Source organism: Pinus tabuliformis, chromosome 2_1 (genome assembly GCF_031772625.1).
Source record: "Pinus tabuliformis cultivar Carrire ecotype Pingquan chromosome 2_1, CPIR1, whole genome shotgun sequence".
NCBI classification, from domain to species: domain Eukaryota; kingdom Viridiplantae; phylum Streptophyta; class Pinopsida; order Pinales; family Pinaceae; genus Pinus; species Pinus tabuliformis.
Genome location: NC_142299.1, coordinates 654256347 through 654277011, shown reverse-complemented (window position 1 = coordinate 654277011; position 20665 = coordinate 654256347). Strand labels below are relative to the sequence as shown.

Here is a 20665-nt window from a genome sequence, read left to right as displayed (position 1 = left end):
AAAAAGATCCTATTGACTGTGATGGGACCTAGAAGTTCTTTCGCCGTGTTGAAGGTGATGAAGGCAAGGAGACTGCGAGGATAAGATAAATAAATGCATTTTTTTTATATAGAGAAAGTATTTTAATGCAGAAAAAGATTGAATGTTTTTATAATTTTTGGTAAGGAAAGAATCTTAGTGCATGCAGTAAAAGAATGATTATTTTATATGTTTTCTTAATGCATGCAGTAAAAGATGAAATAATTTATATGTTTTCTTGGTGAAGAAAAACATGTTAATGCATGGGTAAAAGATGATTATTTTATATGTTTTCTTGGTAAAGAAAATATGTTAATGCATGTGGTAAAAGATGATTATTTTATATGTTTTCTTGCTAAAGAAAATCATGTTAATGCATGTCGCAAAAGATTGAACAGTTTATATGTTTTCTTGGTAAAGATGGTATTTTAATGAATGCATATAAAAGAAATAGCAATTAAGTTGGATTGTATCGAGAAGGGATATATGCTTTATTGCATTGGGATATTAGCTAATTTAGAAGTTTTTGTAAAATAGTTATGCATTGCATGCATGATATAAATTGCTAGTAATGTGCTTCTAGGCACATAGGTAATCAGACTAACTTTCTTGAAGAAAGAGTATGTTATATATACACATAAATATGGTTTCTTTTTAGGAAAGAGTGAATTCTCCCATAAATGCATAAAAATAATGAATTTATGGGAGATCTCTTGAAAACAAAAATAGAGGTTCTTTCCTTTAAAGACACATATGAATAGTGTTCATACAAGAACCAAGAATCCATACTTGTTCCGTGGAAATATTATGTGCTTGAAGTAAAAGTAATTGTGTTACGAAAAAACACACGTGCATGCAAAAAAAGGGGTAGCCTTTGTGACATCGGAAATATGATTTTGTGTGTACGTAGAGAAAGTGATTATGTTATCTTTCTTGGAACCGATAATCTCTTGAAAATATTGTTTCCTAGATGAGTTGTGTCGAATTCTTGATTGTGGTGCATAAAAGGTTAAGTTAATCCTTGTTATTGTTTCTTGATTTTTATGCATAGAGATGGGTATCTATAAAAACTTCTTGAAAGGGAAACATGAGAAACCTACATATAGAAAGATAAGAAATGAAGTTATAATGACTTCCTTTTAAGGGAGAAGTATGTAATTGTTTATAAGAAATTATGGTAGAATTCTGAAAAGGAAACTTGTGTTGCATACATTAAAGAATGGTTGTTATGATAGGCTATTGGATGCACAAAGAATGGTCATTGTGTTATACATTTCAGTAGAACTAATGAGTTAGATGTCTTAAGAGAGTTGTGCATGAGTGTGAATAAGCATTTTGGAAAGTAGAACAAGTATTTACTTGAATATATGTACTAGTTAGTTATTATGTCATGCTTGCTCATGCATATGAGTGGATGTTAAAAGATCTCTTTTAGAGGTTGCTTATTGATTGACTAATATGGTATCTAATCTTGTTGCCAAGTTGGTTGATGATAACATTGACAGGAAACGATGGTGAATGGAACCAAAGAAAAGTGATGTTTAATGTTGTGGCAGGAAAAGGATTAACGGTCCCTACAGATGAGTACAAGTTGTGGGATCGTACATTGCTAGAACAATCATACCACAAGGAATGTTGCATGTGGCGGTATGTAAGTGAAGGGTTTCATGTAAACTATATTAGCTTTCAGCTGACGACTTAATGATAATTTATTGTAATTATTTTATAACAATGGTTAAGGGATGGAATCCCTTATAAGCCATTGAGTGAGGGGTGAAAACCCTCACAAATGTTTAATAATAAGATTAAACGTTTGTTAGTTTTCATCCTACGGGATTTCCAGGGTATATTGGTGTTCAATGGTGTGATTGCCTTTTGTGTAAGTTTGATGATGATGAATCCTTGATGTTGATGGTTCTTTATTTGATTGCATAATCATAATGTCCAAGTATGTGATTAACTAATATGGTTAAGGAAATCATGAAATGAATGCAAGGATTCATGAGACAGTTTATGTTATTACACTACCACAGTGGTGGTTAATGGTTAAGCAACTTACTGTCTTCTATTGCAATTTACTTGATGTGATAATGTACATTATATCTAATGGTTAATGATTACTTGTGGACTTGTGAATTGGATAATTACTTGTGGATAATTTGTATAAAAAATTCTAACTCCCTACTTTTACATGCAAGGTTACCGGGGTATGTGACACCTAATGAAAAAAGCATACAGGAGTAGTTACCAATAAAAGGAGAAAGAATCATGGTCTTTTCCCTTTATATATAAATTCTACGGGAGTAGTTACCAATAAAAGTAGAAAGAGTCATGGTCTTTTCCCTTTATATATAAATTCTTCGTTGTTCTGTTGATTTTACGGTTCATAATTGATATTTTAAATTTATTATTATTACATAAATAGAATAATAAAATATTATAAAATAGTAATTTGTATTTGTTTTTAATTTTTAATTTATTTTATTGTACATATTTTATTTAAAAAAAATTAAATATTGATTTACCATTTTATTTTTAAATTCAATTTTTTCTTGGATATACAAGTATATTATATTGATAAAACACATAGTAATTATTATTCAATATCTATTTTCATATTTCTACATATTTAATATGATACTTTATTTTATAGTTTTTTCAATTTTTTTACATATTTTGTTTTCCTAATATTATTTTTATACCTTAATTTTTTATTTTTTTATTTTTATTAGAAACTTTTATTTTATATTTTATTATTCAAACCATTTTGCATTATTAACTTAATAATTTCTTCTTCCTTTTAAATAAGACTTCTCTAAAATTCATAATTCATTTTAAAATCAAAAATATTTTAATCTTCCATATTTTATTTTCATTATTCTATTAAATTTTTATATTAGTTTTCAATATTATATTATTTTAAAATCTTATATATATAACAATGAAATAATTTATATTATTCATTATCAATTACATTATTCTATTAAATTTTTATATTAGTTTTCAATATTATATTATTTTAAAATCTTATATATATAACAATGAAATAATTTATATTATTCATTATCAATTACTTTTTTATAAGATACAGGTAATAAGCAAGGACACTAAATATTATGCCTCTTATATTTACATTTATGCCACTTATATTTACATTTCTACTTCTTATGTTATTAAATCAATCATTAAATTATATTGTATTTTCTTACATCATTATAATTAAAACTAAAATTTTCAATAATTGTATTTGTGTACCATTGTACCATATATATTTATATAGTATTAAAATTTATTACATAATACTAGACAAACACTCTAAATACACTATTTCATTCTCCCAAAATAAAATTAAAGTGCTAGACTTTATGACCCATGATAAAATAGGAAGGAATTTTTTTTATTTAAACCATATCGTATATATATATATATATATATATATAATTAATTTAGGATACACATTTTATGTACCTAAAATATGATAAGCTCATTGAAAAAGTGGTCATTAGATAGTAATAAAATAAGGACAACTACATTATATAAAGTGTAATAAATTTATTGAAAAAGAGGTGATTGAATAGTATCACAAGAGATACATATCGTTAAATAATAACAACACATAATTGGCCTGTAAAATATTAGTGTCATTTCAAACAAATTATTCAAAATAGGTATTGGAAATGATATTTTGAACTCGGTGTAACATATCTGGCTAACCTCACATGAAAATGCAGGGAGATAGAAAATTTGTACACAAATTACTCACAAGTAATTACCCAAATCAGTATTCAAGATTTCTCACTAACCATTACATAAAATGTTCATTAATGCATAAAATAACTTTAGTAGAGGAATAATAAGTTTTATAACTATTAATAACCACTCTTATAATATATTAACATAAGGTATATGATATAATATTTATTTTTTTAAATTTGAAATTTGAATATTTACTTAATAGAAAATTTTACAAAATTCATATATATTATTTAGCATATCTATATATATGTTTTCTTTTTATATTACATTATATTTTTTTTATAGCATTATAATTAAAATTAAAATTTCCAAAATTTTTGGATAATTATATAATTATTTATGTTTGTGTATAATTATAATATATATATATATAATATTAAAATCTATTACATAATGTAGCACAAACAGTCTAAATATATCATTTCATTCTTGCAAGTACAGACTTTATGATAACTGTAAAAAAAAAAAAAAATGGTTTTTTTATTAAACCATACATATATAACTATTTTAAAATTAAAAAATTGAATAATATTAAGATACGTAAAATATAATAAACTCAATGAAAAAGTAGTCGTTAGAGGGTAGTAAAATAAAGACAACTATGTTACATGAAGTGAAATAGGTGATTGAATAGTGTAACCTGAGAGATACGTAAAGCTAAATAATAATAATGTACTTGGCATTGAAAATATTATGTTTTTTTTAAATAAATTATTCAAAATTGCGAATCACATTTCAAACATGGATTTTAAAATTTAGTTTTTAGTATTTATTAAAATATTTATTTAGTTTTATTATTTTAAAAATAGGTTTTCAAATTTAGTTTCTCATAGTTATTAAAATGTTTATTTAATTTTATTATTTAAAAAATATTAGATATATAAAATATTAATTTACAAATTATATTTTTTTATTATTGTCTTTTATTTTAGGTAAAAATATATTGATTTCTAATTAGTAAATTTGATACATGTTTTATGAATTTTATTAATATTTCAAACAAAATAAATAAATAAGTAAGTTGTTAATTAAGCTTTTGTCATAATAATTTGTATATCATTTTTTAATACTCTATTAATTTGAAATTATATAAAACTATATTGATTTAAATATATGCTTAATACTTATATATATAAGTTTAAAATTATCAAGAAAATAATAATTATTTTTATTATCATTATTAAAAATTAATTACTTTACATAATAAGAGAAAAGTATTAAGCAAAACTATTAAGCAAAACATTGCTTAACATTAGCATATGGTATAAGAAATTATAACTTAGCATTAAAAGGAATTTAGGTAATCAAAATCACTTAAACATTGCATACCAAATTTTACCCAAACTCTTTATTTTTATGTATTTTTCACAAATTTTTTGACTTAAAAATTGCACCTAACCTAAATTCTACCAACCTTTAAAATGATTTTTCCTTATCATTTCACAAGAATTTTGAACCTTTAAGGTCTTCAAAGCATCAAAATACATCCACACCCAGCAATTTTGATATTTTAAAATCATATATAACCAAAATTTAATAATTTAAAATATAATCTAAAAAATTAGAACAATATAAGAATTAAATTAAATAATTAAAACAACAATTGTTTTTTATTTAAATTTAAATCAATATTATTTAAATTTCATTTACAAATGATTAAAAATAAATAACAACAAATCAAAAGAACAATGGCAAATATCAGTACCGTAAGTATAAGTTTGATTAGTAAGATAAAATAATTTTATTACAACATATCAATAGAATAAATTTAATATAAAGAAACTTCACAGGAAACCTGCTGCAAATTTAGGAAGTAGAGAAGAAAAATCTTCAAAAATTACGAAATAGTAAACAATTTTCTAAAAATACTGAGAAACCCAAACAACTGAATATATGGGTATGAATTATTTTCATAGTTGTCTTCTTAGTTGAGTGCTAAAAGAATGAGATGTGTTCAGTGCAGAACCAGTGATTTCCGCCTTTTTCCAAATCATAAAGCACTTAGCAGGCATAAAATTGATGGAACTTGCTGGCACAACTGGAAAAGTAGTTGCGTGGAAAATGTTATTTTACTTGAAAACATGAATATGCCTGCCATGATCAAAGAAGCAGAAGAAAAGGTGACAGCATTAATTCCAGAGTTGTCAACAACAACAATGCTATAAATCTAATGGTAGTCTCTCAACCTCTCCATCTTCTCAGAATATTTGTGTGCAATTGTTTGTTTTCTTGTGAAGAACAACTGCTGTGGGTGCAAGATGCAGACTAATAATAACCGATGTGTTGTTTTTAATTCAGTCATTCGTGCAACTTCTGCTGTTATGTTTAGAATTGCAGTGATTGCAGCGGTGCTACTTATGCGAATGTGTGAGGCACAAGAGCAGCCCATAGATAATTTCTACATGAAAAGCTGTCCAGGGGTTGAGGGTCTTGTTCGACAAGTGGTGAATAAGTACATAGCGGCAGATCACACAATAGCGGCTTCTCTTTTGAGGCTACACTTCCACGATTGTTTTGTTAGGGTATGTAAACTCATGAATGTCTAAACACTTTATTGTATGTAAGCTGTTCAATGTCTAAATACATTATTGTATTGTATGTGTTCGATTTAAGATTTGCTATGATGATTAACGTGATCTGAATTGGTGCTTCTCCAGGGTTGCGATGCGTCACTGCTGTTGAATTCTACACAAAACAACAGAGCAGGAAAAGACGCAATTCCTAATCTCACCCTGCGTGGATTTGAAGTTATCGACAATGTCAAGTCACAAACAGAGGAAAAATGTCCCGGAGTGGTCTCATGTGCTGACATTCTCGCTCTGGCTGCTCGCGATGCTGTTTTTGCGGTAATCATAATTCAATACCATTACCATTAGTTCATATTTATTACACTGCAGAGAGCGATCTGTATTCCGTTTCTTAAAGAACAGCTATATAAATCCACTCTAAAACGCTCCTATCAATTATAAATCTAATTGCACTACATCAGTCCGTGTTCGGTCTCTCTAATTTTGGTGTCTTAATTTTCAGAGGGGAGGACCGTTCGGGCAGGTGAAGACGGGTCGTAGGGACGGAAGGATATCGGTGGAGAGTGAGGCATTGTCCAACATTCCAGCGCCAACATTTAACTTTCAACAGCTTAAGGACTCTTTCGCCAGTAAAGGACTCAACGTTCAAGACTTGGTTGTGCTATCTGGTATAGTGCCTGCCAAACCGAAATAGTTAGATCTATACAAATGCAATCCAATAGTATTTCTGCAGACATATACGCTGATCATCTTATGTTGCAGGTGCACATACTATTGGAATGTCACACTGCAGTTTTTTCAGCAACAGACTGTACACCTTTGGACGTAGTGGAGGTATGGATCCTACCCTGGAAAACTTATATGCACAGCTGCTTAAGATACAGTGCAAAAATTTAACGGACAATACAACAAAAGTGGAAATGGATCCCGGCAGCTCCCTCGCCTTCGATAGCCATTATATCGGTAACCTGGAGCTAAATAGAGGCCTGTTCCAATCGGATGCCGCGCTTGTCACCAATTTCGTTTCCAAGGCCAACGTTGATAATCTGCGGAATCAAACAGAGTTTTTCGAAAACTTCAAACTTTCGATGCAACGAATGGGAGAAATTGAAATGCTCACTGGGAGTGCAGGAGAGATTAGGAGAAAATGTGCCTTTGTGAACTGACATGATGATCTAAAACCTTTAGGTAATGTGGGGATTTGCCGGAATAAAACCATCCTCTCCCAAAACCTTGAGGCTCGGGCAAATAAATTCTATATGAAAGATGCTCGACTAGCCTGTTTAGAATATTTGCTAGAAAATTTTATTTATCTTTTAGAGAGGCGTTGCAGAAGCCTGTCTGATATTTCTATGGGAGGTTGGTTTATTTCGAAACACTTTCAAATCCTTCCTGGCCGCAGCTTTTTAAAGCCGCTATTTTAGGTGCGTTTTGTTATTTCCATGATGCATGGATTTTAATAAATGTTTTTGCTTCCTTCGTTTCCTTTTATTCAGATGGTTGACTTTTGCTATCACATTATTTAACTCATTCCTTTTCTATGCATTAGTTTCTATGCATTAGTTTCATGAGGAAGAGAATGTATTACGCTCGCATCCGTAATTCTGGTGTGAAATGCGTTCTTCTTAAAATAAAATTAAAATATTCTGTAAATAAATATTTTTAAATAAAGATATAATCTTAATAATTTTAATTCAAAGAATTATAAAATATTAATTTTGCGATTCGCTTAATTATTTATATTATAAATAATATAGAAAAGATGTGATAAAAATAGTTTTCTTATAAATAATATATTTTGATATTTATATTAAGTAACATAATTTTATAATATATTTAGAGATGAAATAATTAAATGTAATATATATATATATATATATATATATATATATATAAATATATAAATAATTTTAATAAAGTCTTAGAAAAATGTATAAGTTTTGTATTTTTAAAATATTTGAATATATAACTTAAAAATTTATTTAGATATATATCTAAAGAATTGAACTAAAACAAATAAAAATAATTGTTTTATTGTTCACTATAATAAAGTATTTCAATGTCCAAACACAACTTCAAAATAAAAAATATAATAATTTTTAAAAAATTGAGGTTGGTGAAGTATTCTTAGAAGAAGTAGTTTAATTGTACTCTTTACATTATTCCCAAAATAGTAGTGGTGTTTGGTATAACTGAATTAGGAAAATAAAATGAATTCACCCATGAAATATCCACATTAATGGTGGAGGAATATTAAGACTATAACAGAGAAGAAAAACCCAAATTATAAGAATTTTACCTCCATAACCTTGTTCTCTCTGACCCTTACTATTGGGATCCTAATGCCTATATCAAATATGTCTAGGCTCATATCATCTAAGCTAAAAATATATAAAAAGAACAAAAATAAAAACCTCTTTGAATGAGGATAAAGGTTCTTAATCTAAAATATATTTTGGCCACATTTTTCCTACTAAATATCATGTCATCACAATTCAGGAAGATGGATAAAAAAGCCACATAACAATTATAAAATAACTTGGGACTTTGAAAATAACTTGGGACTTTAATAGGATGGATAAAAATATATTTTCTATAGTAAATGGTAGTCCATAACCCATGATACCTTTATGAAAAGTCCACATTCCCTCACCACTCTTTCAGCCCCACTTTGTAAAATTGTCCTCCACAAATATCTATGAGAAAATTAAGAAAAAAAAATCATTAGGTTGAAGTTCAATCCTCAACTTCTACTAACTACCAAGTTCAATAATAGTTGATCAATAAAAGAAGGAAGAACGGAGGGAAGTAGAGGATTAAAAATGAATTTATCCACTTGGAGATATGACTATGTAGACTTTTTGGGATAGCATGAAAGTATGCAAATATCGGTAAAAAGAAACACAATAAAAGTAAGGTGTAAGGTGTGCACTTTTGGTTGCGCAAGGATGTGAAAAATCCTACGCTAGAACATGATCATGGACCCACACATTAGCATTCCACAACCGCATCAATAACCCCACTTTGATCCTTTTCTACACATAACACACTTGCCCACTTTGATCCTTTTCTACACATAACAGCTTTGACTTTTTTTAATATAAAGTAGGGTTGTTTTGTAGTAAATTCATAAGTTGAATGACATTACTTGATTAGATATGTTTTATTTATGTGAATTATAGTTGGTTTGTTGGCAGAATTAAATTACCAATTTTGAAAGTTAAGATGAGGGACATTTGGCTAATAATGATGAACTAAAATTTCATATTATACCAGTGGAGTGGGAAGCTTGTCTAAGACATTCATAGTTTTTTGGAGTATGGTGCAAATAGTTAGAATACCATATTTTATTACGGGATTCGTTCATAGTATAAAATCACTAAAATCTCCGGGTTCATTGGATCAAATAGTCCTCTAATCAAGGTTTTAGTTCATATGATATGTATTCCCTAGTATAGGAGCATTCCAGATCTTAAAATTATCAAGGTTTTAGTTCATATGATATGTATTCCCTAGTATAGGAGCATTCCAGATCTTAAAATTATCAAATTATTTTGGAGACAAAGCTCCAATGGTTTCGACACGAAGAAGGAATTCTAATTTTGTACTGTAAATAATGTTACCTTGTTTAATTATCATAAAAATTATTTAATTATCATAGAAATTATATTTAATTATCATAGAAGGTTTAGCTTCTACGATTCTAGGAATTAAAAAATCATTGTAAAGTAATACATCAAATATTTATAGAATTATTTTAGCATTTAAAAAATTTGTGATGTTTTTTAATTCCATTTATTGTAACTTTACTGACAATAAATAAAATAGTAATTACTAGAAAAAATAATGACGAAATACTAAATGTGAAATTAAGTCATCAAAAGAACTAATGCTTCTAAAATATGACCAAATACTAAATGTGGAATTAAGTCATCAAAAGAACTAATGCTTCTAAGTTTATGCATGTACAATTTCTTTTATTTAATAGAAATGTAGATTCATCAAATGTTATGTGTGCCACTCTTTGTATTGCTGTGAGTTATGCTAAATATTTTGAGATGTGGTAAATAAGAGTTAACTGATTGAATAATTGAGTCTGTGCATGTAGTCCTTAATAGAATACAATATACTTATCTGAGAATTAACCTTGATAAGGTTAGATGGGGGTTTGGATAAATCCTAGAATAATTGTGTGTGTGGACACATGAAATCCTGGTTGAATGAGGAAGAGTGATCTATGCAAAATTGCGAGATAAAGTTTGTGGCGATTTACCTTAGCAGAGACTTAGCATGTAGATGAGAGACTTAGCATGTAGATGAGTTGATGTGGATGCAGATCTATAGTTTAAAGAAATTATAAACACTTTGAGTGTTCCTACATTGAAAGTGAGGTTAAGAAAAAATTGTAGAATGATAAAATATTAATTCTGTTAAATTAGTTAATTATTCATATTACAACTAATATGAACGAAACGTCATAAAAATATTTCCTTTTTAAATAAAACTTTTAATACATATTAAACAACATAATTTTATAATAAATTTGGAAAAGTGAAATATTTAAATGATCAATCTATATATATATATATATATATATAATTATATAATTTTAGAAAGATGTTAAAAACGATTTACATATGTAAATAAAGGGTTGAAGTATAATAAATAATAAATTATTTTGTTGTTGACTATAATAAATATTTTAACTTCCCAGCACAATATGTAATTAAAACAAAAAAATAAAATTATTTCTCAAGAATTGAGATTTTGGAAGTAATTTTAGAAAAAGTGGTTCAGTGGTACCATTAAATATAAAATTACAGAGATCTATCTAAAGCCTTTATATTACTGCCAAAGTGGTAGTGGTGTTTCAAATTCCGAGATGAACAAAATAAGGTGAATTCACCCTCAGATGTTCACATTACTGGTCAAAGCATATTAAGACACAATAGAAGAAATTTATATGAAATTTATATGAGGTACCATTCTTTATTTAAAATATTGAAATGAAAAACTTTTCTATAACCTTTCTTTTTTTATATTTGAAATTTAGAAAAGTAATTACTTTACAGTTAATATGAAAAAGTATATATATATATATTATTTGGTATATTTATATTTATACTTTTTATGTTATTCAATTAATCATTTTGTTATATTTTTGTTTCTTATTATATTATAATTGATTTAAAAATATTTAGCATTAAATATATGGTATACAAGTATATGATAGATACCCAAAATCTATATCATATTAAATCTATTTCATAACAATAGACAAACACTCTAAAAGTACCATTTCATTTAACCAAAATAAATTATATATATATATATATATAATTAACTAATTTAAAATAAAGAAGATTAGATTTCATTTTAAAAAGTGGTGATCGAGTACTATTTACTTTAGATAAAGTATGATAAGCTCATTGAAATGGTGATCATAAAAGAGTACTAAAATAATGACAACTATGTTAGACAAATCCTAATAAACCCATTGAAGATGAGGTGATTGAATAGTATAACTAGAAAGATAAATAAGACTAAAAGTTAAGAACGCTCAAAATATTAGTGTTGTTAAAATAAATTATTCAAAATTTGTGTTGGAAATTGAGATTTAAGTTTGGATTTTTATATTTAGGAAGATAGATATTGAACTTTACACTACTACATAAAGGGGGTTTTAAGACAATATTTGAGACAATTTTTGGGTAAATTTTCTTAACTTGAGACAAAAAAAAAACTTGTGTATTGTAAGGGCGTGTCTCAAAGCTTATTGTCTTAAAGATTTTTTTCTAAAAAATTGTCTCTATAAATACAATATATAAAACAAGCATTCTTGTCTCTTAGGAGACAATTTCATTTTTGTCTCTCTAGAGACAACACTTAGAGACACTATGTCTTTAATACTATCTATTTTCTCTCTAGAGGCAATCAAATTTTTATTTAAAGACCACTTTTGTCTCTCTAGAGACAATTTAGAACAATGAATCCCGAAATATCTCACCATTGAAATAAATAGATATAAAAAACATTTAATTAAAAATAAACTACAAAATCATTGATTAATTCATGTTATCACACAGTGGAATCGAACCACTAACCTCCTGCTTGTAAGGCAGATGCTCTTCCATTTAGCTAGCACACTTTAAAGAATTACGTGAAGAGTTATGGAAATATTGAAAACTAAATTTATAGCCATTGATTTAAAAAAATTACAAAACAAAAAAGTTCTGACACATGATCTATAATATTTATAAAAATTATAATCATGCAGACCATATTTTTAACTTACAAAAACTAGCAATTGTCCCAAAAGGTGCAAAGAGAGGTAGATTATATCTCTAGCAAAAAATTACAAAATATTATATTAGCATATAGTTAAATGTTCATGTATACATGCTATCTTGCTACAGTGGCATATCCCTGTGTTGAGATTTCATTCCATGTTGAGACTTCCTTTTCTTCATCTTCTTATCCACACATGTATGTTTCTATTATTGTGTATATGCACCCATATAAAATCCTATAAAAAAATGTCTTGATTTCCAAACGTAAATCAAACAGAATTATGATTTGTGAATCCACAATTTGTGATTGAGTCGTTATCAAAGCAAAATAAATGAAATGGAGTGGATATATTATAATGCACCTTTGCAATCAATTCTCCCTACTTAAAAGTTAATAGAACTGGAATATGTTTTTCCTTTGAATTTTAAGCTAGATATATTCATGGCTCCAACCTATCTGCACAATGATTTGGGGCCCTCTATGGCTTGGGAGTTCCACACCAGCCATTATTTATGATGGTGTAGAGTACTGAGGACCAAGAACATGTGCTAAAAATGTCATCTACATTGCTACTAAACGCAAAGATGTATCATGATAATGAAAAAAACAACAACAAGTTTCTTATTAAACAAGTGGACGTTGGTTATAAATAGGAGAGGATGACATAATGGAAGACAAACTACTCTTCAGTAGCCAGTGCCAAGAAACCATGGAGCACACTCAACAAAATAAATAAGCATAACATGTGAAAAGTTGCAAACTATGAACTGTAAAGTAAAAGGTCAAAAATTTGCTTACCACAATTGCTCCAACAGGTCCTATCCACCAGTACAGAGTACTTGCAAAAATAGCAACAATTAGACCAATTTTGTTGGTGATCACATCAAAGATATGATATTGAGCATATGCCTTCGCAATCTCATTAGTAAAACTTCAACAATACATTACGAGGAACAACTTCACAAAAGTAACTAAAACCATAATTCCAACCACCCAATGCCGTTTGTCACCATCTAAAGATAAACCATCCTCCTGTGGAAATTTGGAAATAGAGTTGAAAAAAGTTAATTCCTTGTATGCACATTGGAAAAATAGTTTGTCTCTGAAAATACAATACACAAAATTCTGACAATAAAGTACATGATAGAGCAATCAAGTTGTATACCTATTGCTGAATGAATGAATAAATGTGCATTGTTGTTGTATAAAATTTTGATATTTTGGGAACCCTAGCCAGCATAGAAACCCTAGGGCAAGAAAATTTCCTTAGAATATTATACTTTCCACAACTTCATGTAGGTTCTCAACTCTATTTCAATGTACTAAATTGAGTTTATGCCACTATAGCATGTATTTGAGCAATATATTCACCCTAACTGATTAATTATTTACGCCTTTGCATGGTTTATATACTCTCAACTTCCCTTTTTCCAAAATTAAAGGTGGAGTTAATTATTGGTTATTTGACTTAGAGTCATTGTTACTGTTAGTTAGGCTTAATGAAAGGGAATCAACCCAAAGGATATGATGTAGAAATGTGACTATCTAAGTTTAAAACTCTCCCATTCTACCTTGGAAGGCATTTAAGAATAGTTTCATGTTGCCTAAAACATGTGTGTGGAACAGTTGTCTTGGCATGAGTACATCTGCTTGAATTTTTAATTGGAGTGGTCCCCATTGTGACACAAGACAATCCACCCACTCCCTCTCGTAGTAGGTTTGCTTCATTTTTTAATATTTTATTTTCAATTATCTCAGCATGTGGTCCATTTTGATTTTCTTATTTTCAGCAATTAGATGATGAATGATATGTACATGGAAAGTTTGAATAATGGTAGTAGCAATTCGAAGTAGATAAACAAATTTTCCTTTATTTAAGAAAACATAAACAAAAACGATACATACATGTAATACCAACAATTATATCAAAGACTTGTGAGTTGAGAAATGTGTTGAAATTGTATGTTCCTAGATTGACACATTGGCAAGGTTCTTGGTTAGGATTAAGTGTAGCACTCTGAACCCCAAGATTTGCCTGCCACTCCTATTCCCTAGGATTTACGTCTTCACCTGTATAATAGTGAGAAATATTTTATAATATTGATATTTAATGGCATGTCTGAGCTATTTTTCATCCACGTCAAGCTGCAGAGGTTTAACACTGCAAGGGTACATGCTTCATGTTTCTATTTCAACTCACCTGATATTTTTGGGTAGTAAAAGAACTAAGCAAAGGATACAATAGATAAGGTATTTCAATGAACTTCGAAAGGTAGTAGAAATCTTGGTCCCTTCAAATAAGATTCTAAGTAACTAAAATTTGTCAAATGTCTCAAACTATTATGTGTAAATAGATTTCAGTGGATAAGAAAATTTACTTATCCTATTTCTATTTCATTGGATAAGAAAATTTAATGAAATTATTTATTCATTGAAAGTGAACTTCAATGAAGAAGAATTCAATTATCCTATATATATTTATGTTTCACTTTTAAAACTCTGTTCTTGAGCGAATAAGTAATTTATGAATAAGCTTTTATGTTTCAACCTATGATGCGTGGGTACGGTAAGGTGTGGGTACAGTAAAATAAGGATTAAGATATTTTGAACTATGGGTACAGGGGTACAACAAATTTTTTTTGCAAAGGACGAGGTCATGAGGATGCAAGTACAAAAAGTACCAACACCATTGTTAGAGGGGTAGAAGTACTGAAGAAACTATTGTTTGAATGCTCTGTGTGTTTCGAGAGAAGGCTTTGCCTATAGAACTGTAACCCATGTTATGAAACTTAGAATTGATCAGGGGTGAAAACCTATTTGCTGACCTTGCAAAATAATTTTGTTATAGCTTGAAAATATCTATGAAATCATTTTTATAGAGACCAAAAATAGTGGAGAAGTTGATTCCCATAAAACATCAAAGTTTTGTTATGAATTTGTTAATTGATTGATTATGTTCTAGCATTTCTGGATTACTCACATTGAAATTTTTATGGTCAAAATTTCGAGCCATCAAGTTTGGCTGATCCTCAGGATGGAGAGATGTTAATTACGATGGGTTTTCGACTTGTAACATATTAGAAATAATAAATCTGACTAGAACAATATTAATCTATGAATGATGAAAAATAAGATCCAATGAGCAACCCATAAATATTGGATAAAATTGTGGCATTCCAAATCATAGTGGGAAAAACAATCCATTTTTGCACAGTAATTAGTCATGGCCATCATTTAAAGCAATAAGAAATGTAGTTGGATGGCTAAAAAGGTATCCTCTATTGTCTCAGCACAAGGGGCTCCCAAACACAAGTAAACTCCTTTGGCAGTTGTGGACAGCATATAGAGAAGGATCCAGATTCTGCTCCTCACTCAATTTCTCCACATGCAACTTTCAGTCATATGATATATGTTTTATTCAAGTCCCAAGAAAAAACTATCATCCAATTAGTGGCTTCAAAGCCACAAAATATAGCGAGGGATGTAACAGTAGTATCTTGGTTAGGGCCACTCCTAGCAACTTGAACAAGAAGCATTCAACTTTGATGGAGTTTTAATGAATCCTTGGTCTTTGCAAGAGGTGATCAAGTAATCCAAGGTCCCTTTAGCCCCCAAAATCTAGACAATGCTAGCAGTTTCATTATGAGGAGCCTTGATAGTACCCAAACTTTAAAGGTGTCTTCAGGGAAGATTGATCAAATATCCACAACTTCCATATAGGTTTAGTTTGTATGTTCAATAGTTTGTGGCCAAGTGGTGATGACTTGATGGAATGGATAGTGGAGAATTGAGGTAATGTTAAGATTTTATGCCACATGTTTCTTTGTATATATTTTTGATAAGCCTGAAGACGGGTAGTGTAAATTTGTAAACTGGAGAAGGGATACTGAATTTCAGTAGGGTTGATTTTTTTTAAAGTCGTGGACTCTAAATTTTAATTTGAACACATAAACTCTAAGATCAACCCTAAAATGGGTATATTACCAATCCTCTGCTTACGTCTTTGGGAAGATGAAGTAAAGGAGTGAATTGGAGATTCTCTTGGTAAATTTATTTATGTTGACTAGAGTAGTGATAAACAGGAATCTTCACCACCAAGGGTATAACTCGATTGGTGATTGTTGTCATATGAAGTCATCGTGAAAATTTGATGTTCAAGGTTCAAATCCCCTGATTTACCATATGAGCCATGTGTGGCGGCACATAAGGGTTCATTTAATCAATAGTATGATATGAAGCATGGAGAAGAAAATCCATGGCTAATATGAGCTCAATATCATGGTAATTTTTAAGACAATGAGTAGGATTATAACTGGGCAAAAAAGCAACAAGAGTATGTAAAATGATTTATTAAAAACAAAACTATAAGACTTCACATACAAGTAGGTCTTGATAAAGGTGCACAGGTTTTCGGTGTTTGGGTGTTGCAAGACCATGCCTCCTTTTAATCTATATTCATAAGACTAGCATTTGTAAATAAATGGGTACTTGCAAGAGTTGATGTCAAGATAGGAGGGTTTCTACTAATGGCCATACAGGAAAAAAAGTTAGAAAGCTTTTAATCTATATTTGAAAAACTGGAAGCAATTCTGCAAGATATCAGAGAATATATAAAACCATAAATCCAAGCTTTGAAAACATAGTTTTCCCATGAGATATTATAAAAACTTCAAATGTAAAAATAAAATGTCCAAATAACAATGTCTAATTTTACATTCATAATGCAAAATTCAGAGTATCTTACAGTGCACTCAGGCTCACCAAACCTCTCTAGTAGTGAAACAATAGCATGTTTGACCTACAAAATCAAGAGCATTTAAATTCTATTAATGTCTAAAATGAAGCCCCAAAAATTCCTTGTTCAGAAAAAGAGTTCTACTCTTGAGACTTGCAAAAAGATAAGCTATGTGATCTGTGTCTAGTTTGACATTAAGGAGTTCAGGACCAAATTGCAGCCAAAGAAATCATGTGTTACATTGTACATGTATGAGGGAGACTAAGACCTCTAGTCCAAGATGTAACATGCAGATTCAACCCTGTTGTTTGGATGAAGTTTGATTTTTGTTCATTCTCGTATCTTGTTTTCTGTTTTCCTACAATGATTTAATGGTTTTGACAGTCGTTCCACAACTTTCACTAACTTTGTGTGTAGGTACAACTTCTATAGTTGTAGCACTCTGACACTGCAAGCTTGATTCTACAACAGTTGTTTGACTCTACCTTTCCCAGACTTGCACCGTCCAGCGAGAGAACAAATTATGAACTCAATTATAGCACAAATCTAACTCTAATTCTTGGTCAAGGGTTCATTCACTAGATTTCCTTGTTTGAGTTGGAATAGGAATTCAATTAGATCCAATTTATAGCTCCATTTTCATGGCTGTTAGCTTTTCATTGTCCTCCATTATTTATTAACAATACCTGGAGAAGTAAACAACTTTGGAAATTACTAATAGTTATGAGATCTTTGCAAAGCATCTCCTCTCCATAGATACAATTTAGCTTCGAAAGTTGTCAATCTGTGCCACTTTCTATTTGTTTTTAGTGGTGTAAAAAGTGTTATTATCTCTTATTTGGCTCATAGCTATAACACCTTTCTGAGACATCATCATCATATTAGCTTTGACTTACATGTGACTATCATTACTCCTAGAGAAGTGAATATCTAGGTCAATAAGGCAACCTAGACACCATGATACATAATGAATGCTACCTGATTTTACAAAATGGATTCGGTATAGATTTGATTTAGATTTAGTGTCAACAAGAACACAAAAGAGTAAGCTATTATGATATAAATACCTTCAAGTGGCTGAGATATCATCATTTGAATCTCAAGTGATGAGTGGCCAACCCAAGTAACAACACCAACAACTTTTAGGTCAGTATCTACATGGATTGGCTTTTTTCAACACCATCTTGTCAACTGATGATGTCACTAGTAACAATGGTCTTGTTGTGTTGTCCTCATCAGCATAGGCTTGGAAGAGAGGAAACCATTAAAAATATAATTTAAATTTTTCCACTTTCAACCAAAAATAATTCTTGCACAGAAAACATTACATCTACAACTTTCCCAATAACATTTTTTATAAATCTAAAGAACAATAAAAAATACATATTCACATTCCTACAATAGATGGAACATTTTAGGATTCTTGCCAATTTTATTTTCTTCCCAAAAATTGATTTCCAAGTGTCCATTATTTAACAAAAATGGTTCACCCAGACTCTCTAGCATAAATTTCTATTTCTTAAATAATTTCCAAAATGTTATAGAAACTATATATAAAATCCTTAGAAACTTGAATATTTTGAGATAACATTTTATATTTGCCAATTTCAGTATCAGTAAGATTCACCAACCTAAACAAACACTATATTGAAGTGGAACTTTGTTAAACTATGTAGGTACTATTTGTCAGTCTCTCTGATTTGAATGCATTTCAGGTTTTGAGGCAAGATCTTAGTGAAATTAAATATCAGTTTATTTCCTAATTGTTTTCTAGCATTGGGAACCATTCATTTTGTCAAATGAATTAGTTCTCAAAAGGGTAAATTAATAAATTATAAATATTTACAGTCAACAAAAAGAGCTAATGAACTCAGGAAAGGCGGGACTTGGGGGTTCATGTGAGTCCAAGAAAACTGTGGTGGAATAAGGCATGTTGTACACCAATAGCCGTCTAAGGTTGTGTTGAAGACTTCACATTCCAAACATATTAACCATAGCAGGCCATCAGATTGGAAAACCTTTAAACATAAATTTTGCAAACAAAAAGTCTATAAACTCCAAATAACAAAGATAAATAGGTTAAAAATCAAGATATTCCCTCCAAGGGCCAGCCATATATAGACCACACAATGTGAAAGCAAGCATCTAGTCCCTATGAGAAGGCTTCTTCTTGGCATCCAAGTCCATGGGGATTCATGAGAGGTATTCCCAAGAATCATAAGATTTTTAATACCTTGGTGACTAGTATTTGACACTATGTGGGGTCATGTTAAAATATTTTATTTCCAATAGGTGAGGCAACATTTTTTCTTACATGGAGTGAGCACCATCATAACCATGCAAGAGTCACCACACAAAACTCCAAATGCTGCATGATAGAAATATTGTGTCTTTTTATTAGCTTGCTACCTTGAAGCAAAGAGGCAAAAGCAAGGAGATTTGAGATTCATGCCAATAAACATGCTAAGGCCAGTTGCATAGAAAAGGACATACTTCTCTAACTAGTCTGAGGCAGTCCTGGAAATTTGATCAGATTTGCTCCTACTTCTGAATCAACATCTTTGCATGACTGCATAGCCCTTTGGCACGCAGTAAGGGGAGCTTCCTTCTTATCATAAAAAGTTTAATTTCCAACTTCTTGTTTTCCTCTACTTCTCTTCTTCTTTGCTTCATGTTCAGCATCCATAATTTCTGCATCTTCATGTCCGTCCTTATCTTCCTCATAGTCACCAACTGGAACACGTTTCTTAGTGTTCCTTGAGATTTTACGCTGTGATGCTTCCTCACCATCATCATCCTCATCATGATCTCCATCCAACCGAGAATAGAATATAGAACCAATTCACAGTATGGTTAATTCGGAGACACTGATAGCATCATCATCATGATCTCCATCCAACCCAGAAGAGAATACGGAATAAATTCAGATTATGGTTAATTCAGAGAAATTGATAGTAAAGGCATAGGAGGTAATAATAAATACCACATCACAAACACAATAAAACTACTGTCACTTGATAGTAAAACATAGAGTTTTAAACTCAGAAATTACATGCAATGAGACAAGGTGAAACAGAGTAATGCACAGTAATAATAAAATTGAAATTTGAGAATTATGTATTCATGAAAGAAAAAAATATTTACAAACTAACAGGAGTCTTTAGCTCCATTCACCACAGTTAATCTAGAAATTTTACAAAGATTTACCGGTCTCTATTTTCACACAGTAAAACCTATGTTTTCATGCACCCACTTATTTTCGCTCCAAACATTCGACCTTACACGAAACCAGTTGAACTATGTGTCATGACACTAACTTAGGATATTTTGACGTATT

At 29.8% G+C, this 20665-nt stretch overlaps 1 protein-coding gene across 1 annotated transcript; it reads left to right on the top strand.

Annotated features, from left to right (window-relative positions):
* The first annotated feature begins 5855 nt into the window (after positions 1-5855).
* LOC149202287 (peroxidase 3-like) lies at positions 5856-7468 on the top strand. Its single transcript, XM_089401543.1, has 5 exons — positions 5856-5894; positions 6012-6296; positions 6432-6620; positions 6805-6970; positions 7065-7468. Exons 1-5 carry the CDS (start codon positions 5856-5858, stop codon positions 7466-7468), a joined length of 1083 nt encoding a protein of 360 aa, XP_089257669.1.
* Positions 7469-20665: the final 13197 nt, after the last annotated feature.